The sequence below is a fragment of the Microcaecilia unicolor genome, chromosome 2 (assembly GCF_901765095.1).
Source record: "Microcaecilia unicolor chromosome 2, aMicUni1.1, whole genome shotgun sequence".
Classification (NCBI taxonomy): domain Eukaryota; kingdom Metazoa; phylum Chordata; class Amphibia; order Gymnophiona; family Siphonopidae; genus Microcaecilia; species Microcaecilia unicolor.
In genome coordinates this window covers 273,414,045-273,440,193 of record NC_044032.1, presented here as the reverse complement: position 1 = coordinate 273,440,193, position 26,149 = coordinate 273,414,045, and the positions used below count along the sequence as shown (strand labels likewise).

General features: G+C 41.8%; 1 protein-coding gene across 2 annotated transcripts in view; it reads left to right on the top strand.

Moving 5' to 3' along the window:
* Positions 1–5,692, top strand: part of MOB3B (MOB kinase activator 3B) — a 247,458-nt gene extending 241,766 nt beyond the window's left edge. For both annotated transcript variants that reach the window (XM_030194182.1, XM_030194181.1), the window contains exon 4: positions 5,117–5,692. In XM_030194182.1, the coding sequence (XP_030050042.1) occupies positions 5,117–5,146 (30 nt within the window). In that variant the 3' untranslated portion in view covers positions 5,147–5,692. The remainder of the gene's footprint in view (positions 1–5,116) is intronic.
* Positions 5,693–26,149: the final 20,457 nt, after the last annotated feature.

Genomic DNA, 26,149 nt, shown 5'->3' with positions numbered 1-26,149 from the left:
CAGGAACATAGCTCCCTTACCTTGTGTGCTGAGCCCCCCAACCCCCCCCCCCAAAACCCACTACCCACAACTGTACACCACTACCATAGTCCTTATGGGTGAAAGGGGGCACCTAGATGTGAGTACAGTGGGTTTGTGGTGGATTTTGGAGGGCTCGCTGTTTCCTCCACAAACGTAACAGGTAGGGAGGGGGATGGGCCTGGGTCCGCCTGCCTGCCTGAAGTGCACTGCACCCACTACAACTGCTCCAGGGACCTGCATACTGCTATCACGGATGACATCTGAGGCTGGCAAAAAATATTTTTAAAGATATTTTTTGAGAGTGGGCGGGTGTTAGTGACCACTGGAGGAGTAAGGGGAGGTCATCCTCGATTCTCTCTGGTGGTCATCTGGTCAGTTCAGGCACCTTTTTGTGCCTTGGTCGTAAGAAAAACAGGACCAGGTAAAGTTGTCCAAGTGCTCGTCAGGGACGCCCTTTTTTTTCCATTATGGGTCGAGGAAGTCCATGTGTTAGGCACGCCCAAGTCCCGCCTTCGCTACGCCTCCAATATGCCCCCTTGAACTTTGGTCGTCCCTGCAATGGAAAGCAGTTGGGGACTACCAAAACTGGCTTTCGATTATACTGATTTGGACAACCCTGTGAGAAGGATGCCCATCTTCCAATTTGTGTCGAGAGATGGGCATCCTTCTCTTTCGAAACTGAGCCTGTTTGTGAACTATAAATTCATATAAAGACAAAGTAAACCTAAGTTGAATATTTTACACATGCAGGGAGTTTTTGAATATCTACCCCTTGTGCTTGTGAAAGGTGTAAGACTGACAACAATAGAAAAACAAAGCAGGCTATTCATGTCCAGAGTGTGTGTTAGCATGATCAGCAGTGTACAAGCCTTCTCGCACTGCTCAGCAAACTTGCGTCAACCCTACTCTATTGTGTGAATCTCCAAGAGAATAATTCAGTCTGAATGCTTGTGCCATCTGTGGCCTCTCTGTTGTGGCTGTCAGCTCTGGTAACTGTTGATGCCAAGCTAGCTATGAGGGAGAACTTTACTGTTGAGCATCTGTCCACTGGACTACGACAACCAACTTATTAAACATTAAACATGTGACAATGCTTTCAAATGGTAATGACATTCAGCCACCTCTAGGTATATGACAGCAAAAACCTCTGCAGATCTGCATCAGGTTACCAAGCCGTCTAATTCCCATAAGACCTCTCTTTCAAGCCCTGCCTCTGCTCACAAATTCATCAGGATTTTTTTTTTCAGTCGAGCACCTGATGGAACTCTCTTAGATGGGCCTTGTTCAGAAAACATTTTTCCCTATAGGCTCAGAATAGGAACAGGCCCTTCTTCAGTTTTTCTGTTTCCAAAGATCATACACTGATGACATTAGGGACATCGTTTCCTATGAAATTATGTATAACCTAAGTTTTATTTCTATATTATAACTTGTTTCTGTTCTTAAATTAAGAAAAAAATGTTATCCTCTGTATATTGTGCAATATTAGTTGGGAGAACCACTGCAATATGCGATGCCATCCCTGAAGATAGTCTAAAAGGTTTTGCATACACTTTAACCTGGTGAAAGTGCTCATGAGTCAAAAAAGCTACTTAAGGTACCTCACCATATAATTAATGCAATGAAGTGCATATGGATCTCTTTAATCGTGATCTGCCACTATTCCTGCTAGCTATATAGATCAGTCTCTCTTGAGGTAATGTTCTTACTTTTTGGAAACATGCCCTCATTATGCCTCTTCTGAAAAAGCCAACCCTTGACCCCTCAGGCTCTCCTAATTTTAGGCCTATATCAAATCTCCCATTTTCCCCCAAAGTTTTAGAGAACATGGTACACCATCAGCTCTCCTTCTTTCTCAATAGAGCACTTATCTTATACCCCATTCAAGCTGGTTTCAGGTCTGGCCATAGCACAGAGATCCTATTGACCACTTTTCATGACACTATCTAAACCGCCTTTGATCAGCATTTTTCTCTAGTTGTTGTCTTTCTGGACCTCTCTTCAGTATTTGATCTCATAGACTATGCCCTCCTCCTTACAAGATTAGAAAAAATCAATGTTACAGGTACAGTTATTAAATGGTAATGTAGCTGTCTTTGCAACAGAATTGGCAAACAAACAAACTAAATGCACAAAAGACCAAGATCCTTTGTTCTGAAATCAAGGAATCGAGGCCCCAACGTCAATAACACTAACTGACGACAGAACCTTCCCAGTCGAATCAGAAGCTAGAGTGCTTGAGGTCCTTCTAGACTCCTACCTATCATTCTCACCCCATATTAACCAACTATGGAGGAAAACAATGTTTAAAATGAGACAACTATGCCTAATCCGATCATTGATTGATCAAAAGGCTTTTGTGTTGTTGGAACAAATGCTGATCCTACTGTATCTGGACTACTGTAATATATTATTTCTCGGCATTGAGATCCATTATTAAAAAAAACTACAAATCATACAGAATACAGCAGCAAGATTAATTTTCAAACAGATACACTAGCGTCATACCATATCTCACTAAACTGCACTGGTTACCCATAGCTGAAAGAATTAAGTTCAAAGCCACCTGTCTAGTCTTTCAGATTCTGCCAGGTGCTACCTCTGAACTACTGATCAATATCTCATCTGTTTGCATCGTTCACTCAAACAAACGGAACAATTGATCCTTGCCTCATTGTTCTACAAGGGAATCCAATTTCAGAAGATCTTTAACTCGCTCTTCCCGGTTTCAGGAATCTCATTATGGAACTCACTCCCTCTGGCTATAAGACTAGAGTCAAACTACCTCAGTTTCTGGGAGAGGCTAAAAAAACAAAAAAAACCTTACCTCTTCCCAAAGCCTGCTACATAACAATCACTACGCCTCAGTACCCCGGTGGACTATAGAACTACTACATGAAACAACTACTACCTCACACCTGATATTGTTATAGCGTTGGTTAGATAACATTGAATGTAACCAACAAGATTGTATTCACCCAACATCCCACTAATAATATGTACCAACCGCATACAACCAACAAGACTGTATGCACTCAATGTCCTACTTATTATATTGTACCAACTTCTGTTTACAGATGATGTAAACCACACTGAACCCTAAACAGGGGATATTAGCAGTATATAAGACTTGATTTGAATTGACTTGAAAAGAATCTGCCAGCTAGCACATATCAGTCACCCTTTTCAATTGCATTCAGAAGTGCCCTAGGGTTCAATCCTCTCCCCTACTGTCTTTAATCTGTTCCTCACCCCACTGCTCACAGTGATCCAATCTAACAGCCGCACCCTGTTCTGATATGCAAATGACATCCAGTTTCTCTATTGGATTACATCAACCCCCCCCCCCCCCCCCCCCCCGATCTTTCCAAATTAAACCACTGCCTCTCTAAAGTATCTTCCTGGTTATATGATCACCATTTGTTTCTCAGTGCTAGCAAATGTGAAGCAATCCATTACTCTAACCTGTACTCTACCAGTCCACAGCCTCCTCTCATTGACAATCATTTTTTGTCCTTTAAGGAATACATTAAAATTCTGGGCATTATCTTTGACCAGCATCTCACTTTTATTATTATTAGCATTTGTATAGCGCTACCAGACGCACACAGCGCTGAACACATGACACAAAGAGACAGTCCCTGCTCAAAAGAGACTTTTAAGCCACAAACTGACTGTTTTATGTGCTGCTTTTTTTGCTCTTCACCACATCTAGGTAGTCAGAGGTATTCTACCTTTGCCTGCCGTTTGTGCTCTTCTTAGTCTGATCATCCCCCACCTTGATTACGGCAATTCTTTTGGTCTACCCCTCTCCTCACTGAAGTGCATACAGCTAGTACAGGCCACCACTGTTCGGCTATGCCATAATTCTAAACCATTTGATCACATCACTCCTCTTCTTCAAGATAACACTGGCTTCCTGTCTCTTCGTGCATCAAATTTAAAATTCTGACTATTGTCTTTAAAGGACATCTTCCTACTGCACCAGATTAGATGCTTACTTATTTCTCTCAGAATCCTCCCTTCTACTCACCAACCCACCCACCCCTCTCGCTAATTTGCCTCAACACCACTCATTCAACGTGCTCAGTTACACAGGTCCAAAGCTCTGGAATTCTCTCCCAATACAACTACATCTGGAACCCTCTTACTCCCAGTTTAAAGCTGCTCTAAAAATATTTTTACTCAGGCTCTGCAAGAGCTCAGTTCTCTCTCCTCACCTTCTCCTAATTCTCCCCTTTCTTTCCCTCCCCTATACCTCCTGAACCTTTGCTCTTTTCTTTTATTTCCAAACTCTAGTCTCTAGCAATGTACGTTTGATTGTAAACTGCATAGAAACCATACTTGGCTCTTGTGTAGGGCTGCCAATTGGATCCAGATTTCCAGGACAGGGTTGGGTTTACCACGATGCATGCTGGGACTTGTAGCCTTGCTTTTCTTAGGGAATGCAATAGGGAAATCAGAACTACCAGTCCCTTCATGCCGTGGAGTAAACCATGTCCTGCGAATATGGATCCAGTTGGCAACCTTACTCTTGCAGTATATCAAGTTCTATGTATAAAATAAATAAATATATTCCACTATATAAACAGTAGAGAAGCTTGTGCTGGTTGGTTGTGTCACAAATGACTCGCATACACCACTTGAATCCCAATTCTCAATTCTTAACATATTTGTCCCTGCAAACTAAGGTGGATTAGTTGCAGGGAAACTGAGTTATGAATTTACTGTTTGGGCATTCTTTAACTGCTTGCTCTGTACGCTTTAGAAATATTGCACATCTTTCTTTAAAACTAGAGGGTCTCAGAAGGAGCATGTTACCAATATATTTATGAAGGTTGTGTAATATCATGAAACTGAACCAAAGAAATTGAGGAAAATGGTAAAGGGCATTGTAAAATAGTTGCTAGTTGCATACCTTCTGCTGGAAGAAGCTATTATGTACATAGGAAAGAAGTGGCACAGGAGCCTTTACTGCTTGCTCTAAGTGGGGCTGTAGGGTGTAGTGAGATCCTGTATGGAGAGCTTAAGCAAAGCATAAACCAATAATTTTTCTCATGTCTTACAATAATATATTTCTTATTGTGTTTTACAGAAAGAAATGACTACTAGGATGTGTCCTTGAGAAGTTGCTGCTGCAAAAGAGAATAGACTGTTTCCTTACGCGCAGAGCTACCTTAAGGCTCGAGACATCAGGTCCTGGGATTTTCCTGTCATAGACACTTCCAAGTGTACTCTTAACCTTAAAATGCTGCTAACAACTCCCTTTGGAAACTGGATTAAAGGAACTCACATTTTTTCTCATTTGTGAATTAACTGGAGCAAACTCCTGCAGCCAGAAACAATTGACAAACTCTTGGCTTCTGCCTCCTTGCTCTGCCAAACTCAGGCTGACAATTATTATACACTAACTTGTGGAATTTTTATTTTTCAATGAAACGTGTTTTGATTAGAAGTGTAATTCTTTTGTGTCCAACTCCAGCGCAATTTATTGATCAACGGAGCCTTGTTTCTACACATGCTCTTCTGTACTTTGCAAACGACTGAAGACATTGAAAGCTTTGTTAAAGGTGGAGGTCCAGACAGTGTTACAGACTTTCCATAGAGCAGTCCTTCCTTCATGTGCTTTTGGTTTTTAAATTTTAGTTTATTAAAATATCAGTAATTATGAGCGTTGGGGTCAAAGAACTTCTCATTCACAATTCCTGAAATCCAGTCCTATGAAAATAAGATGCTGTTTTTCCTCCTATTCCTTCAACTGCCCCATTTAGCATCCATTTTTTATTTATTTATACATTTTTTGTTCATTTTATCCTGTTTGCCCTTGTTTGAGTTTTTGCAGTTGTTTTTAAGAGAGGATGTAAAGACTGAGTATCGAGTCATAAACATGCAATCTTGCCAGACTAACCACTTCAGTATTGTATGGCTGTCTTTATAGCCCCAAAGAAAACTTTTTAAATGGTAATGGCCACTTTCAGTTAGTAAAAAGCTGCTTAGAAAATTAATTATGTTAACTGGAGTAACCACACTGGTAAGGGTAACTATATGTAGCCCAGTCTTGTTTTTTTGTTTGCATTCTGAAGCATCATGGGATTTGCAGGCCTACCTTTTTTCTTAGGGAAAACAGAAATATTAAACTGAGGATGTCTGTGGAAGGGAATTCGTAAAAGAGGATTAGTCCACCAGGTCAGTGGGGAGCTAGAACTTGGGGTCCTTGAACATTAATCACAGAAAAATAATGGTCTCTGCTTCATCTTATACCATCACCATATTATCTTGGGTTGTGTAATGGGGTCATTCTGATAACAGTTTATCGTGTATTGCAATGACGTTTTTTGTGATTAGCAAAGACAACTCAGGAAAATCTGGCAAAAAAAAAAAGTTGGAAAGGAATATTGGCAAATATTCCAGCATGGTGAGAGAAGCACTAATCTAATATGTACCAAATTGGGTCTAGTAACGGCTTCTTTCTTGCTAAGGTTTGAGAAAAAACTTTTGCCCATATCACTAATGTACGACACTAGTTTACGGTGTTCTACATCCGAAGGTGCAAGGTTTTCCTTAGTCCTGGTTGTTTGGGAATATATGAGATGGCGAAAACTTAAGTGTTCATTGACCAGTTTAGCGTTTCATGATATGTAAATCCTTGTATGTTATGGCTGCATTGGTGTACTTTAGGGGGATAATTTTATAAAAATATTTTCCCACTTACTTGACCTCTTACAAAGTACTGACCAGCATAAAAGTACATGATTTGGCATGATGGCATGTATAGGAGTAATGCACAAATACACATGTAGATTATAAAATACCCTAAACTACGCACATTATAGCTGCTCTATGCGGATGAAAATGTCCATGCCTGTAAGTTAGGCTCAATTTCTGCCACACACACTAATCCTTTGTAAAGATAAAGAGACATCTATCTATATAAAATTTGATTTAAAAGAGGCACCCTCTTATAAAATACACTCTAAATCTGTACGAAACAATATGCACTGTACCATGTAGTGAACCTGTATTTGGTAGACTTTCTTCTGATCCTCTACTCCCCCTAGGTCCTTACGGTCACCATCACACGTACTTTTCCCTTCCTCGGTTATTCCTTCCTTGAGAAGTCTATAACAAAAAGCTTTTTTTTTTTTTTTTTTTTTAATTTGTAAAGTTTATTGAGAGCAAAATATCACAACTGCGTTATAACTTGACATAACATTACATTTCACGTAATAGTGTAACAGTGCTCATCTATATTTTAAACAATTTTCCCCCTGTCCCTCCTCCACCCCCCTCCCTCTCCCCTCAACGCCCCCCCCCCTTCCTTTAATCCTCAGGATGTCATACCGTTTTCTTCTTTCCCTTTATCGCTCAGAAGTTCCTGCAATCGTACCCATTCTTTTGCTTCAGAGTTATATCTCCCAATTCTTTTATCTGTTAATTTGTCCAGTTCTATGAGCTCACTCAACTTAACCTTCCAATCAGTCTTTGTGGGCCCCAATTTGCTTTTCCAATGGCGTGCTATAACCGTTTTCGCTGCTGCGAGCCCCATCCGTTTGACTCTTTGTTGCCATTTTTGCCCTCTATGATTTCCCCATCCAAGCAAGCACCATTTAGATTCATGTGGGAAGGGAATTTCCAAAACTATTGATAGTTCGTTCACATTCTCTTTCCAGTACTCTTGTATCTGGGTACACTCCCACCATATATGATAAAATGTACCCTTCCCTTTCCCGCATCGCCAACATTCCGCAGAGGCCCCAGGGTACATTTTATTAATTTTGTCTGGTGTATAGTACCATCTGCTCAATATTTTATAAGCATTTTCTTTGATCAACACACATATTGATGTTTTCTTAACTTCTATACACACCCTCCTCCATTCAGCCTCGCTTAAAGTCTGACCCATGTCTTGTTCCCATGCTTCCATAAAAGCATGTTTTCTAAAATCTTGGCCCCGAAGGTGTCCATATATCTTAGAAATTCCCTTGCCTGACACGTCTATCTCTCCCCATAAATTTTCGAATTTCTCATGGTCTGCTGGTGGGTGTTTTGTCCATTTTTCTGATATAATGAAGTGTTTAACTTGCAAGTATGCATATTTATCTGTCTCTTGTAAATCATATTTCTCTCGGAGCTCTTCAAATGTCCTCATGTGACCTCCATCCAGAAAGTCACGAAATCTGATTAAACCTTTCTGAAACCATGTGGAGAAGACCCCCGATTCTTTCCCCGCCGGGAATCCCTCCTCCTGCGTAATCCACGCATATGAGGATCTCTGTTGTCTCCCCCGTATTTTAGTTTTTAGGGTTCCCCAGAGAGTCAATAGGTGTGATATAAACGGGTTTAGTGTCATTTTCCCATAATTCTGTTCTGGGATGGAGGCCCATAGGAGACCCTCCAGGTATCCCTCTTTGACAAACACTTGCTCTAATGTGGTTATGTGTGACAGATCTACCTTACACCATTCTGCTATTTGTGTGATTTGTCCTGCCCAGTAATACCATTGCATGTTTGGCATTTCTCTCCCTCCCTCCTGTACTCTTCCCCACATTATCCTCTTGGATAACCTAGCCGGTTTCCGACCCCAAGCAAATTTCCCTAGTTCTGATTGTAATCTTGTCAGCTCCCTGTTCGGTACTAGTATGGGTAATGTTTGAAACAAAAAGAGAAGTCTCGGTAGTATATTCATTTTTATTACTGCTATCCGCCCCCACCACGACAGCCATCCTGACCCCCATCTATTCAAGTCCCTCCTCACTGAACTAAGCAGGGGTTCGTAGTTCCAGGCATATAGATTCTTTAAATCTTTGGGAATTTTTATTCCTAGGTACCGGAAACCCAGTTCCGTTATTTTAAAATTGCACCTTTCCTTCAAATAGGTGTATTCTGCCTCTGTTATTGTAATGCCCATTATTTCGGATTTATCGTAATTTACTTTAAATCCTGCTTGTCTCCCATAGGTTTCAAGTTCTTTAATTATGATAGGTAATGTGTGTATCGGTTGGCCCACATAGAATAGAATGTCATCTGTGAATTGTGCAATTTTATGTTCCTTCCCCCCTAGTCTTATTCCCCTCACCGCACTCAAGGTTCGAATTCTCTGTGCCAGGGGTTCAATGGATAACGCAAACAAAAGCGGGCACCCCTGGTGTGTCCCCCTCTGAATGTGGAAAATTTCGGAGTATCCCCCATTTATCTTTAATCTTGCAATCGGTGATGAATATAACCCTTTTATCCATTCTATAAACGGTATTCCCATGCCCATTGCCCTCATTACCTCCCATAGATATTCCCACTCTACTCTATCAAACGCTTTCTCGGCGTCTATTGCCAGCAGCGTCAACGAATTCCCCTCTTCTCTGAGCCCCCCATATAATATTCAATGTACGTCTAATATTATCAGCAACCTTTCTATTTTGTATAAATCCGGATTGGTCTGTGTGTATAAGTTGTGGCATTATACAGGCTAATCGATCAGCCATAACCTTTGCAAGAATTTTAACATCTATATTTAGCAATGATATAGGTCTATATGATCCACAACATGTTGGGTCCCTTCCCGGTTTTGGTAATACTGTAATACCCGCTATTTTCATACTGCTAGGAAGCCCATTTCCTCCAAAGTTCGCATTTCCAACCCTCACCAATAATGGGGCTAAGTCCCTCCCAAATACTTTATAAAATTTCCCGGTATATCCATCTAAGCCCGGTGCTTTCCCTCCTCTTAACCCCTTGATCACCTCTAATACTTCTTGCAGCGTTATGGCCTTCTCAAGTTCCAATTTCTGTGCTTCCGTTACTTTGTGAAGCCCTAACTCTCTTAATTGTCTTTGTATGTCCTCTTTGGAAGCTTTATCCCCAGCCTCGTATAATTTAGAATAGTATTGCACAAAGGCTTTCCTAATATCCTTATCTTGGTATACCAGCCTATCCCCCTGTGTTTTTAGTTTAGTTATTAAACTCCTTGTCTGTTTTTGTCTTAAACTGCGTGCCAACATGGTTCCAGCTTTATTACTGAATTCAAAAAATTTTTGTTGCATCAGGATCCTATGAAATTCCATCTTACTCATCTGTATTTTCCGGAGTTCCCCTCTACATTGTACTAATTCCCTGAGGGTTTTTGCATCTCCATCTAGTTGATGTTGCGTTTCTAATTGAGTTAATTTTATCCTAATTGACAATTCTGTTTCTTCTCTTTTTTTTTTCTTGTATGTGCCTTTTGCTATCAGATGCCCTCGAAGCACCGCCTTCAGTGCATCCCACAATATACCCTCTGACACATCTCCCTTATCGTTATTTTGGAGGTAGTCTATTATTATTGTACGTATATCTTGACAATCTTTTTCATCTGCTATCAGAGATTCGTTTAGCCTCCACACCGTTTCCTTTCTCTCTATCTCTATTTTTCCCGCCAAAACCCATACTGGTGCGTGGTCTGATGTATGTATATTTTCTATGCCTGAGTCTTTCATGTCCCCCCATATTGATCTACTCCCCCAAATCGCATCTATCCGTGAATATGATTTTTGGGCATGCGAATAAAAAGAGAATGTTTTTTGACCTGGGTGTTGTATCCTCCATATATCTACCAAGTCTAAATCCTTCATTAATTTGAGAAATTTCCCCCTATGTGTTCGTGTTCCCCTTTCTCTCCCCTGTGAGTGATCCAATCTAGAGGCAGTCATGTTGTAGTCCCCTCCCATAATTATCTGTCCCCTGACAAATTTACTTAGGTCTAAGCCTAGTTTCGTGAAGAATGTTCCCTGCCCCTCATTTGGTGCATATACATTGATGAAGGTAATTAAGTGGTTTCCTATCCTCCCTTTAATTGCTAAGCTTCTCCCATCCTCCCCTTTATATATGTCTTCTTGTACAAATCTTAAATGTTCATTAATGTATATCGCCAACCCACCCGTCTTCCCTCCCTTGGGATTTGCCAACCTGGTTCCCTGCCCCAGTGTCTTATAGCTGATCAAATGTTCATCTCGTCTTTGGATATGGGTTTCCTGAAGCATTATCACATCCCACTTCAATCTTTTTAGTTCTTTAAGAACTATGCTTCTTTTCCCGGGATTATTCAGACCATTAACGTTCCAAGATCCTACCTTTATCCCCCTCCCCCCACCCTCCCGCCCCCCTCCCCCTCTGTTCCCCTCCCCCCCAGTGGGCTCCTGATTTTGGCCCTGGACTCTTCTGGCCAGTGCTACCCTGGAGGTAATGCATCTGCGCCAGAAAGCTGCCCCCATACATTTACATCCTCTTTACCCTCCCCCTCCCCCATTTACATCTCCATATCCACCCTCACCAAGCATCATTTATCCAACCATATGACTCTTATATATCATACTACCACAGTTTCATTTAGCAGTCCTCTGATTAACTTTTCAGTCTTTTCCTCTCAGTTCTGCCTCTAAGCTGGCTTTTTCCGGGGATCTGTTTTTCCTCTCTCTTCCGATTTTCCTCCATCTTTGTTTTTCCGGGGTCTGCTGTCTTTGTTGTTGCCTTTGTACTCCTTCCTTATCCTGTGGAATGTCCGTGCAACCCATGTCTCTCAAGCTTTTCCAGGCTCCTTCCACCGTCTGAATTCGCCTCGACTTGGCACCCACAGTTACCAGAATTCCTCTTGGATACAGCCACCTGTATCTCAATCCTGCTTTTTGCAAATATGCTGTAATGTCTTTAAATTCTCTCCGTGCTTGCAGGGTTTTATAACAAAAAGCTTTTATCTGCCAGAGTTTGATATATTTTATTCCCAACTTTTGATCCTTACAGTGTGAAACACTGTTAACCCCTGGCTTTCAAATCAGCACAAAAGGATGAGTAACACAGTTTTAGTGGCCTTATTTGCAACATCTTATGTTTTTATCATTGCTTCATATTCTTTGAAAATTTTAGAAAAGATTTGAGTGTATTATAGAGATACAACGCTTGCCAGCTGCCATACCCCGTTTACTAAGCCGTGCTAATGGCTGCTGTGCACTAATGCCAATACATCTAATTCACTTTGAACGACTGTATTGGTATTGCCGCACAGCTTAGTAAACACAGGGTTTAGCCTGTTCTCCTAAGAGCACACAAGAAAACATTTGAGATACAAAAGCACTGTTATAATGAGGAAAAGTGCTGAACATATTTTCAATATATGATCATTTAAAACATTCAGTATTCAAAATCCAATAGATTAAAAATACATTTTTAAAATTTCTATTCTTGGTATTTACCCCATATTTTTCTATCTTCTGACCCATTTTCCTAGTTTGTCGTCTTCATCCCCCCTCCCCCTTTATCTTTTCATACTGCTTTTCTCAATCCCTTTTCCTTTTTTTTCCCCCTTTCTACCTCTGCTATCATCCCCTCTGTTTCTAGACTTACTCTCTCAGGGAGTTTCTCTTTGTCTCCTTTTTCTTCATTTCCTTCTTTCCATTCTGCATTCCTCTTTATTACTTACCCAGATTCTCTTTTGTATTAGCCTTCTGTCTCCATCCATCCATCTGACACCCTTCTGCTCCTCTTCGAAATTTCTGACAACAGCCCCCGTTTGTGCAGACACATTCACATGACTAGTCATACAATTGTCTTTCGACCAGTGAATAGTAACAACTGTTGCCTAGTCAGTGGTTTGTCTGGAAGGACCTAGCAATATAACAACATAATTAGTTTTTTCCTGACTTTGAGTACACTACCATCAAGCAAGACTAATCTGCTACATTCACTCAATAATAGAAAAATAACTGCCTCTCAAGAGATGATAGTTTTAATTTTACTGTATATATTATATGCTATAGAGGGCCTATATTTATATATCATCAATATAAGTGAGCTGCTAAGTTTTCTAGGAAGCAGTCATTTCGGCCTGTCCTGGTTTTTAAACTTGTATCCCAAAGCAGTGTGGGATTTATAGTCCCAGATTCTACGAATTGAAATTGGCACAGCAGGTCCCATAATTCATCAGGATGAGGTTGGCAGAAATTCAGAACTGGATTAAAATTTCCTTCCTGGAACTGAATAACTTGCAAGCTCTGATATAAAGATATGATTGAGAGCAGTCGAGTATTCTGATTTCTCACAGAGCAGCTTGTGAGTATGTCAAAAGATCATCATTGATTAGTGCAGTGCTTCTCAACCCTCGCCTAGAGGCATACCTAGCCAGTTGGAGTCTCAAGATTACCACAATGAATATACATGAGATAAATTTGGATATGATGGGTCTCCATTGTATAGCCTTAGGTGGAATTTACCACCAGCTTTGGGCTGCATTCCTAAACAACTGGACTCTGAGAAAACCTGGACTCAGCACTGGGGGCCACCCCATGCCCTTATACCATCTGTAGGCACCTCTTCATGCTTTCACGCCCTTTTAAGCTCCCTCTTCAAAGTTCTTTTCAACTTTCCCTTATAGTACTTGTCTACTATCAGTCTCATGCCGTTATTTAGCCTTAGATAGTATTTACCACCCGCTTTGGGATGCAGTCTCAAACAACCAGACTTCAAGAAGTCCTAGACCTGGCATTTGTGGCTTCCCCTTGTTTTACAACATCCACAGGCACTATTGCTTGCATACTGTCCTGCCTTCTCTCTTCATAGTTGTTTTCAACTTTCCCTTACAGTATTTGTTGACTTTCGGTCTCATTCCAGTATTTAGCCTTAGATGGTATTTACCACCCACTTTGGGATGCATTCCTAAACAACCAATCTCCAAGAAAACCTGAACTCGGTGCTGGGGTCTGCCCATTGCCTAATACTGTCTGCAGGCATCTCTTAATAGTTTCACACTCTCTTGAACTCTCTCTTCAATGTTTTCACCTTTCTATTACAGTACTTGTTGACTATCAGTCTCATGCTGGTATTTATCCTTAGGTAGTGTTTACCGCCCACTTTAGGATTCATTCTTAACTGGACTCCAAGAAGACCTGGACCTAGCTTGGGGGCCACCCCTTGCATAACACCATCCGCAGGCTCTTATTGGTGTCACGCTGTCTCTCTTCATAGTTGTTTTCAACTGTCCCTTACGGTACATGTTGACTATTGGTCTCTTGCTGGAATTTAGCCTTAGATGGAGCTTAGCATCTGCTTGGGGCTGCATTCCCAAACAACCTGGCTCCCGTAAGACCTAGCACACTCAGGCTGCCACCAGCCTAACACTATCCATGGGCATCTCTTAACGGTTTCATGCCCCCTTGAGTTCAAGAAAGTATGAAACTGTTAAGAGGTGCCTACAGTTGGTGTTAGATCAGTAGTGACCTCTGGCGTGCCAGGTCTGAGTCTCCAGTATATACAGATCTATCTCATTCACTGTGGTAATTCTGAAAGCTCAACTGGCAAAATGTGCATCCAGGAGAGGGTTGAGAAGTACTGGGTTAATGAACTCATTAGTAGGAAGGCAACTTTAACAGTCCTTAATCACACAACTGGGGCATTCGGCACTAACTCACACATCCACTCTCTTTCTGCAAACCAAAAAAGACCCCAGAAGCCACCTCCTTTGAACGAATTTGGAATTTATTAAGGCCGCAGCCAGGCACTTTAAACATTCAATCTCATAAATGCTACTTAAATATGTTGCAAACTGTATAACTTCTGATAACATGTCAACCCATTCAAAACCCCTGGGTACACAGCTTTTCATCCACATTGCATTTTAACACACTTCCGGTTGTGCCGTCTAAGCACATTCCCCTCCTATATGTGCTGTTTCTTTTAGCACCCCGCAGAAGCTTGGCCTCCCGGCCGTCCAAGCCAGGAGACAAGATAATCAAAGTAAATTAACTCCAACCTGCCAACATACAGGCGTAACTATTCAACTTCATGTTGAACGTAACATTTCAGCAATTATTCACCAACAATGAAGCACTATTATGTGCTGATATGCTGTGTACCCGCCATAGTCTTACATAATCACCGTACCTTACCGCCCAGCTGCGACAACCGCTCCCTAAACCGAGGGTGGGTGGGTCGGGTCAGCACCATTGACCCCGCTGCTGCCCACTCACAATGACCCCTCCTTACATGAGCAGCTCCCCTTTATGAACTTCCCCCCTTCTCCCCCTCCCTTCCCTTAACCCTCTCCTTACCAACTACTCCCAACCTCCTACCTTCCTTACTACATCCCACTCCCTCCCTTCCTCATCCTACCCTACATTGGCCTTCAGTCCAGTTGTGTCCTAATCGGATTGGCCTATTTCTTTTCACTGAGATTTAATCAGAAATGTTAAACGGTTAAAAAAAAAAGAATTGAATGTTAACGGTTTATATTATTTTTTAAAAAGTCCAAATATGTGTTATTTTTGTCTTCAAACATCCCATGCCTGGGTAGTTTTGGGTCTGAGCACTAGAAACAGGAGCAGATCACCAACACAAAAAAACCTTAAAAGTTTAAATCATTTATTAGTAGAACTACAGTAATTGGTGGTAACAAAAATAAACTAACATGGCCGTGTTTCGCCTAAATAGTCAACTCTCAAGATGGGAATAACAGATGAAAGACTTTGAGGCACCAAAGCAAGACCCGCGGGTCCATGTTCCGACAGTCTGGCTGCCTGCTTCAGGGGGTTACAAACAACATTTCTAAAGCCTCTGCTTTATATGTGGTACCTGATATAATGATACGCACTAGTGTTCACCAAAATACCAGTCATGCTTCCAGCTTTCATTCTCCAGGTACCTTTCACAGCTTTTCTCCCATATGGCCAGCTTCTGTATCCCGCCTTCTTTCAAAAGTGGTATACCACTTGTTTTCCGAACAAAACGCTGTATCAGAAGGTTTTGTTCGCGAAACAAGTGGCCCTTGTCGAGGGATGGGGTACTGGAACTGAGGTGGTATACCAGTTTTGAAGAGGCTGTTATGGAGAGCCAGAGTTCGGTCTGAGTGGCAACATTTGAGGAGCCATGGTGTTCCAGCATTTGTATGCTGATTTTCTTCAAAGATAAGCATCTGTGGAACCATTTAATGGCTGAAAGTTTGAAGACTGCCAGTACCATTGGGAACTATCTAATTTGGGATCTGGAATGATTAACCTTTCTATTTTTGGATGCCTGTGTGAGACCATGAGCTTTTTGAGTGTTTTCCCTCTGTTTTTTTTTTTGGGGGGGGGGGGGGTGGCAATTAGTTTTCTCTATTGGTTTTGATTTTATGGAGTTTTTTTTTTTACTTGCTTCCTTTTTTCTGGAGGTTTTGTTTAAAAAGAAGCCAATGATAACTGGGGACTCTGTATGGAGTTGCTGCTGTGGAATCTGGTAAATAAATGGTTAATGTTAGTCTAGAATACTTAAGGAAAATATTCTACATTTAATGGTAGAAAAATGCTGAGGCTGACTTGTTCTCTCAGCCTTCACCTATTAACCTCTGATTTGTCCAGGCACTACAGGCAATAGCTAAGAGATAAGCTGTCTATAGGACTGTTTACTTTTTCCCAGCTTAGGCACCAGGGTGATAGATTTAGGGTCCTGAGATTTTCTGTTTTCTGTCTAACGCCCTCCTAACGTTTGTATTTGTCATTCCTTGAATGGAATGGATTCATTACCACAGCTGTGGGTTAGTCTATAAAAATGTATCCATTTTGAATCTTAAGTCAGGAGAACCTACCAGGAGAGAAATGTCCCTGTTGGGTTTTCCTCCCTGTTAACAGGCTAGTTTATGCAATTCTTAAATAAATAACAAATTCACATTGACCAGTTATAGATTTGGATTTATTTATAGAATGGGAATAGACACTGCCTTTGAAGAAGTAAGACTCTTTGAGCTTTGAGGCCTGTTTTGGTTATTAATGAGTTTTTTCAGCCGCTCCCAGTCTGATACAGCCATCTGTAGTTAGCAAACATTTTTTGGTGAATGTTTACAACTCAGAATATAGACGTCCAAGTCTGTATGTCACATATGGACATCCAGTTCTCATGTATTTTAGAACAGGATCTGGCAACGTCTAGCCTGTTCTAAAATACACGAGAAATGCATATGAGCATCCATTTTCGAAACGGGAACGTCCAAATTATGAAAGGCTTAAAACAAGGAACTTGGATGTCTTTGTGGCAGCATAGGGATACGCATGTTATAAAATGGCCACTTTGACCTCACTGTGGAACAGAGGTGTAGCCTAATGGGTAGAGCAGTGGGCTGAGAACCAGGGGATCCAGGTTCATATCCCACTTCAGCTTTTTGTTTTCTTTAAATTGTGGCCCTCCAGGGACAGAAAAATACCTACTATACCTGAATGTACACTACTACAATGGCCTTCAGGTAAAGTAGGTATTTTTCTATCCCTGGATGGCACACAATTAAAAAAAAAAAAAAAGAAAATCACAAAGAGCTGGGTCTCTCGGTTCTCAGCCTACAGCTTTTCCTGAACGTTGCATGGAGGCGTATTAAGAAGTTAGGTTGAAAAAAAATTCATACCATGAACAGTCCTAGTTCCTGAAGCTGTTATTCCATGCTACTTTCACATTCAGGAGATGGAGGGGGACAGTAATTGCCAGGGTTAAAGGAGCTGACTTGCCTTAATTACTTCAGTGGACAGCTCCTCAATCACAGTACCTTTTTGAAACCTGAAGATGCCAAGTACCAGGTCTAAATAACATCCAACTTTTTGGACATAGATCCTTCTTCCCCTTCTGAAATTGGAGTTGGATATTTTGGTCCTTCTCTAGTCCTGCCCAAAACATTCTCAGACTAGACACTCCTTGCCATATGGATGCACCACAATTTTAGATGCCCATATTGTGACTTTATAAACTTGAGATTTGGATGTCCATGCAATATGGATGTCTAAAGGCCAGTTTTCAGAAGTTCAAAAACATGAAATAGAGCTTCTAAAATAAAGACCACTATCAGGCTTATTTTCGAAAGAGAAAGGCGCCCATATTTTGACCCAAATCGAGAGATGGGCGCCTTTCTCCCGTGGGCGCCCAAATCAGTATAATCGAAAGCCGATTTTGGGCGTCTCCAACTGCAATCTGTCGCGGGAACGGACAAAGTTGACAGGGGCGTGTCAGAGGCGTGGTGAAGGCGGAACTGGGGCGTGTTTATCAGCCGAGGAGAGATGGGCGCCCTCGGCCGATAATCGAAAAAAGAAGGGCGCCAGAAGCCAGAATTTGGGTCACTTTTTCTGGACCCTTTTTTCTCACGAACAAGTCCCCAAAAAAGTGATCATTATTAGAGTCCATCAGAGTAAATAGTTTTAACAATTAAAATGTGATTTTTGCAGTACCACCTTGGAACAGTTTTCTAAATACTTGGAAGAAGTGTTTTATTTAACCAAATTTCCTCCTTTCAGATACTACTTGCTTTTATGGTTTAGCGGTTTTTATTCAGGATCAAACAAAGCCAGCATCTAACAATTAAACAACAAGTGCAGACAAAGACAGCAAGTGGTTATATAACAGTGAGCAAGTGTAACACAATAATAAGCAAAAACATCTTACAGCAAAAAAACTGAGTAACGATTGAAAAACCTCCCACTACCCTAGTTCCTGTTCAAATGTAAGTTATATTCAAGATCACCCCTCCCCCCCCAACCCTACCATAACCCATAACTTAAACACTAAGATGACCTGGCATCTGGACTGTTATGACCCCAGGCCATCTTTGAAAGAGTAACATTCATTATTCCCAATCCACCCTCTCTTACCCAAGCAGAGAACCCCAACACAGCCCCTTATAGAACAGTATCAATTTAGAAAACATTCTGAAACCTATTTAATACAGCGCTTCTTGCTTTACTTATTTATTTTTTGTTACATTTGTACCCCGCGCTTTCCCACTCATGGCAGGCTCAATGCAGCTTACATGGGGCAATGGAGGGTTAAGTGACTTGCCCAGAGTCACAAGGAGCTGCCTGTGCCTGAAGTGGGAATCAAACTCAGTTCCTCAGTTCCCCAGGACCAAAGTCCACCACCCTAACCACTAGGCCACTCCTCCATATAGTTCCATATACACATAAAAGCTCTTCTTCCTTTTGGGGAATTCCTAGCAGCTTATTACTTGCTCTTAATATCTGCAGTGCATTACATAGTAACATAGTAAATGACAGCAGGTAAAGAACAGTATAGGTGATACAGAAAGGTGCTCCCGCTGCTCGAATATCTTCACTCCTCTCTCCAGATCGCCACCCCTTCAGCGCGCTGTCCAAAACAGCTGACTCCACCGGAGGAACCGCGCCACCAACTTCACCGAAGGAATCGCTGCTCAAGCCCCAGACCCATCTCCTGATGCTGTAACCCACCAAAATCCAGCCCCAGGTAAAAAAATATTTTAAATTAACCCTTAGGGTTACATAACCTTGATGGTGAGTAAGACTGAGGACCCTCCAAAGGAGATGTTCCTCCACAAATATGTGTTTAGGGAAGAAGGAGCCAGGTGTTTCATGCAATTTGTTAGCTGAATGAAGGAATCACATGTATGGGATAAGGGAAGGGCCAATGAGCACAAAGTGTGCATGTGTATTGGGACAGGAGTGGCTGGTAAGAATAAAGGAAATAACCTTAAATGTATAATGAAGAAAACAGGAACAGGAAATCACCTTTTATGAACAATATAAGTAAGAATAAGAGGAATCACATGATTTAGAAGAAATGAAACTTATAACAGTATATAAGTGCAGAATGAGAAAGCCAATCTGAGCATCCTTGTAGCTTAGCCTGAACGTCTTGCTGGTTGTGTGACAAAACCTGCTCCAGAGAGAACAATCATTTTTGTACTGACTAAGAGAAAATACCAATAAAGATTTTGCTTGGTTGTGCCTAATCTAAGTCTGATTGACTCTCTTATTCCAGCCAAAAAGATTTTTATCTAAAGCTGAAGTGTTTTTCCCCTCCTAAGAGGCAAAGGACAGCAAATTACAGTAGGTCTGTCCAAATGAGTACGGCCCACTAGATCCTGAATTGGCTAACGTGGTAAAGGCAGTCCCAGGATTACCCCATTGCATGCTAGGAAGTTTTGTCATTTCCCTTAGGGAGCCAATTGAGAAATCAAATCCAACAGTCCCTGCTAGTCAGGGCTGGTGCTAGGCATGATGGGGCCTAAGGCAGATGCTAGGGAGGGGGCCCCAAAGCTTGCTTGCAAATTGTCCCTCTTTCAACTTCTGGCATGTTTGGGCAATTGTCCTTTTTGACCAACCCTAATGCTGGTCATTCTACTGGCTAAGGGGTAAGGCCACAACTTGTTCCACGCTGTTGCCCACATCTGGATCTGGTTGCCAACCCTAGTCCACATGATCCCCCTTCAGACTATGGAATCAGGCATGCAGAAGGGCAAATGCATCTTCTGACAGTGCTTGTGGAACTGTTTTGAGCCCTGGTGTAGCGGATAGGTATTAGGGAGTCACCTAAGACAAACACAAGTAGCTGTAGCGGTGGCCTCCTCCCCCCCCCCCCCCCCCACTCATTCATACCCATACTATTTTGAGCCCTAGTGTAGTGGATAGGGAGACACCTAAGACAAGCACAAGTGGCTGCAGCTGATCCAGCTTTCCAGGACTGTGTTCACATTGGTCTCCCACATTTCAGGCTAAATAACACACTTTTTGTTTATTTACTGCTCAAATTATTACATACTTCTGCTCAGTATATGGTCTCCCTGCACTTTTCAAGCAAGAAACCTCTCTTTCCTATGATGAGCTGGATCTACAACAACAATAAAAGAAAAAGCCTCCAGTAATCTGCATCTGCATCAATTGGATCATCAAATTATTTGAAGATGATGGGCTTAATAAACTATTTCAGAAGGATCAAGTGTGTTGGTGAAGTGTGGATCAAGTGTGAAGGATCAGGTGTGTCTAGAAAGGGTGGACAGTAGGGGGGATAATTGGGAGGTGAAATGGTGAGATTAAAAAAATAGTTCTATATCAAAGAATTTTAATTTATAAAATTTTGAAATAATCAAAAAATTAGGCACAGGAAGCAGCAGACTTAAACCTCCCAAGCTGATCTGCCAGTCTCCCTTCAGTCTTTTGGTCCACCAATGTGACTGAAAAACTTTACTGACATAAAGCTAATGATTTAAAGCAGTATAAATACATTACCTCAATATAAGAGCTTGCTAATGCCTTGATTTCTTGCATTATTTTAGATGTGTTGTAGTTGGTGATTCGATTATTAGGCATATAGATAGCTGGTTAACGTGAGGGCCGCCAGGTCACTTGCCTGCCTGTGCCTGGTGTGAAGGTGGAGGAGTTCACGAATCACCTAGATAGGATTTTAGATAGTGCTGGGGAAGAGCCAGCTGTCATGGTACATGTGGGTACCAATGATGTAGGAAAATGTGGTAGGGAGGTTCTGGAAGCCAAATTTAGGCTGTTAGTTAGAAAGCTGAAATCCAGATCTTCCAGGGTAGCATTTTCAGAAATGCTCACTGTTTCACACGCCGGACCCAAGATGCAGGCAGAGCTCTGAAGTCTCAATGAGTGGTTCAGACGATGGTGCAAGGAGGAGGGATTTTTAGGAACTGGGCAACATTCTGGGATAGGAGGTGACTGTTCCAAAGGGCTGGTCTCTACCTTAACCGGGATGGAACCAGGCTGCTGGCATCAACTTTTAAAAAGGAGATATTGTGGGAAGGCCGACAGTCATTCAAAAGTGCAAGGTTCGGAACAAGGTATCTTTAAAAGATATCACCAAAGATTCAAGATGGCGTCCAAGCAGGACGTATGACATAGACGCTCCTGAAAATTTTCTTAAGTTCTATCTTCATTGAATTAATGCCAAAAAGAAAAGGAAAGGCAAGGGGACTACCCCTCCCGAAGTTGATTCCTCCCTTACCAGGACAGCAGTCTATGGCAACAGTTCTGGTTTCAACTCCAAATGCGGACGTTTCCGCTAGCGGGGAAAGGAAGAGCCCTGCTCAGGAGAGCGAACTATCGCTCAGTCCGCTGGGAACTTTGACCCCGACGCTGCCGCATGCACCCGGAACTGCAGTACCGAAACCCAAGAATGAGGTGGTTTTGAAGGAGTGGCACGCTCCGGAGGTAGCAGCGACACCCGATGTGAACCAGGGGCTGGCGCAGGGAATCCAGAGATCACCAGGAACAGCAGCTGGGGAAACCAGCGTGGAATCGCCGATAACAGCTGAGCAGGAAGCTATTTCCTGCGTTTTAGCGATCCAGCCTCTGGTGAAACCCCAAGAGGTGTCTCTGGAGTCGATTTGGACGGCACTAGAATCCCTTCACAAGGTCTGTACTTCGTTTGTTACTGTCTCCTTGAATAATTCCTCACAGATAAATTCTTTGAAAAGACAGACTGAGGGGCTAACGACAAGGCAAGCAGACTTGGAAACGCAAATTGGAAAAATATCCCAACAACAAGCTCAAATTTCAGGTGACCGCATATTAATCCATAGGAAACTGGAGAATATGGAAAATCAATCAAGGAACCTGAATTTAAGGCTATTAAATTTTCCAAAATCCAAATTTGTTGCTCCCAAAGATATGTTTGCCAAATTTTTAAAGGAGGTATATAAATATCCTGAACAATCACTTCCCCCTTTACAAAAAAATTATTATTTGGAAACAAAAGTTCCCCTGCAGCAAGACATTCCTAAACAGGTTACTTCACATGAATCATTGGATCTAACAAACCTTCTTGAACAGTCTATAGACAATACAGAGACTAAAGCAACCTTAATTGTAATATTTGTCTTTTTACAAGATAAAGAATCTTTGATGAGACTTTATTTTAAAAACGTTCATCCAGTCTTTAAAGGAAGCAAAGTCTCAGTGTTTCCAGATATTGCCCGTTGGACCCAACAGAAGTGGAAGAAATTCCTTGATATGAAACAGGAATCTCTTAGCACAGGGGCTGTTTTCCAACTACGTTTTCCTTGTAAATGCATTTTGATATTCAAGGAGAAGAAATATATATTTTTTGAACCTGAACAATTGAGATCATTCCTTGATATGAAGAGAGACTAGGCTTTAATCCAAATATGAGTCCCGCAAATGTTTTAAAGGGAACCACTGCTTGATTTTTGTTATATATTATTTCTTATTATACCAACTTCCTTTGGTTATAATCATCTTGAATCTACTTTTTTGGAGGACTATAAACCCACTCTAGAAAAGACTTTCTGTGTAGTATATTTCCTTAATTTCTATGTATCTAAAATGGGTGTATCTATTCAAAGAATGTATCTTTGTATTAATCTTAAAATGATAAATAAAGAATTAAAAAAAAAGATATTACCAAAACAGGAAAGGTAAGGCATCCCAATAGCAAGGTTGCAATTGAAACCATAGTAAATCAGATGTATTTTATTAAAGAGCAAACAGATTTTCAAGATTGCAAATTAACACTGTGAACTGCTTAGCAAGCTGTGAATAGGAACAACAAACATTGTTTGAAATGTTTATATGTAAATGCCAGAAGCCTAAGAAATAAGATGGGAGATTTAGAATACATTGCACTAAATGAAAAGATAGATATAATAGGCATCTGAGACCTGGTGGAAGGAAGATCACCAATGGGACACTATCATACCAGGGTACAAATTATATCACAGTGATAGGGTGGATTGAATTGGTGGAGGAGTAGCTATATATGTTAAGGAGGGCCTTGAATCAAATAGACTAAAAATTCTGCAGGACACAAAATACATCTTAGAATCCTTAATGATAGAAATTCCATGTGTAAAGGGAAAAAGGATAGTGATAAGGAGTGTACTACTGTCCACCTAGCCAGGATGAACAGACTGATATAGAAATGTTATCAGAAATTAGAGAGGCTAAAACTGGGCAACACAATAATAATGGATGATTTCAATTACCCCGATATTGACTGGGTAAATGTAACATCAGTGCATGCTAGGAAGGTAAAATTCATTTATGAAATCAGTGACTGCTTTATAGAGCAGCTGATTCAGGAACCAATGAGGTGGAAAAATTCTAGATCTAGTCCTTAGTGGAGCCAATCTGGTGCAGGAGGTAATGGTGCAGCGAGTCAGTAAATAAGACATGTGAACTGCAGAGACTGCACTGCCATGACTTACAAATAGCTGGTTGTCTCCCGAAGAAGCTGTTTGTGAAATGGAGACTCTCTGTTGAGACAATTGCTGAGAAAATCCTTGCACCAAGATAAGTGTCTATACATTCTCTTGTACTTATCATGAGATGTCCTTTCAGTGGAAAGCCTTATACAATAAGCAAACGTTAATATAAAAACTACATATCTTCCTTAAGTCAAGAAAAAATAATAATAGTTGGAGGTTTTTAAGACCGGTGAAGAAGTTCCATCGGCAGTTGTGTATAAAAATTCACATGAAAGAGCTGAATGCCTGAGGTCTTTTCCTCATTAGAAAATGGCTTAAAATAAGTATATAAAAAATTTATACTAGACTTATTATATACATACTAGTAAAAAAGCCCCGTTTCTGATGCAAATGAAACGGGGGCTAGCAAGGTTTTCTTCAGAGTGTGCATGTGGGAGTGTCCCTGCCCTCTGCCCCTCCCCTCCCCCCTCCGAGTCCAGTCCTTCAGTGTTGTTTCCTGCTGTGCTGTGTTTGTGTTACAGAGAGAGTGAGGGCATCTCTCTCCTCCCCCCTCTGGTCCTTCACTGTTACAGAGAGAGGGATTTCGTGCTGTGCTGTTTTCCTTCACTCATGGGGAAACTGGATATCTCTGGCGCTTCATACTTCCGGCTGGAGGCTTCATAGAACGTTGGGGTTGCCTTTTATATATATAGATTTATCTGGAATAATCCAAAGTTTACACCTGGTAATGCCTGTGTAATACCCCATTATATGGGTATTACTAGATCGGTGGTGATAAGATTTTTCCAGAGGCCCGGGGGGGGGTCCCTGCCAGTAGGCTGGAGAGAGCGAGTTTTGGAGGCCCACCCCGGGAAGGGGTTGGCAGAGCAGTTGCTGAAATACAATGTTTCATTGTAGTGAGTGACAGCAGGGGTGGAGGGACAACAGGGATTGTAGTGGGGAACATGAGGTCTTTGATTGTCTGTACCCCTGCCAGGACCCTTGAGCTGGAGCAAAGGAGTAGTTGCTGCCCCTATAAGTAGATGACTGAGGAGTCATTCAGGTGGACAAGGGGAGTCCAGCCTGAAAGCGGGATCCAGAACAGGAGGAACCTGTTCAAGGCTGGGGTGCAGCCCGCGAGGTGCATTAGCCAGGAGGAGGGCAGCCAAAAGGGCCTGTGCCTGAGGGAGTTGGATTGGTATCAGAAGTAATGGGAATAGCTTTTGATTATTCTTGACCCCAACAGGATAGGAAGATGGACAGGTAAAGATGTAAATATCGGAGTGGAGTGGCTGAGATTGTCATAAATGGTCTCGGGTGTAACAGCATTGTATATGATATATCCTGTAAACAGAGAGACTTCTGAAGTGTTGACTGCCAGTTGCAGAAGTTGCCAGTAAAATTATTTTGCATTAAATAAAAATTCTTGGAGTATCGTGTGGTCTTTGGTTTGAGAGCCAAGGCGCTTGCTGCCAAAATGAGAGAAGTACCACCATACAGTTCATCCTGATCTCCCAATGCCCTGGATCACAATTCCGGACCACTGACCCACTCCCAAACTCGATGGCTGGCAAACTGGAAACTGTGAGTGTGGTCCCCTGTGACACCATGATGAAGGTTTAGCTTGTGGGCCTGGGTTGGACTCCAGGTGCAACGGAGCCAAGCTAGCGGGGGGGTGAGACCTGGGTTACATCTTATCATCTGGACAAAATGTCAATCTCTAGGAATATGGTCCCCCAAGACATTTACCAAATAATCTCTCCTTATACTTATTCCAGGAACTTTCTCTGTTATACAACTTACCACAAACTCAATATTTTAACTGGTTGAAACTCAAACATACTATAACAAAGAGTTCAGTTTCTCTCGTAGAGCTCCAGGAGCAATCATCTCTTCAATTACTCTGCAATAAGACATTCATTAAGGTAAAATTATTTCCACCATGTACAAATGTACTCATAGATCATTTTTTTCAGTATTAAACGGTTCCATTTTTCCTTGTAATACTTCTGGTTTAAAGTGTCTAGACCAGTGATGGTGAACCTATGGCACGCGTGCCAGAGAGGGCACGCAGAGCCCTCTCCCTTGGCACACGCGCCGTCGCCGGTCTGCCCACTCTCCCGCCCTCTGAGTACCAGGCTGGCCTCCCTCCCACCAAGCACCAGGCCGCCCGCCCTCGCTCCC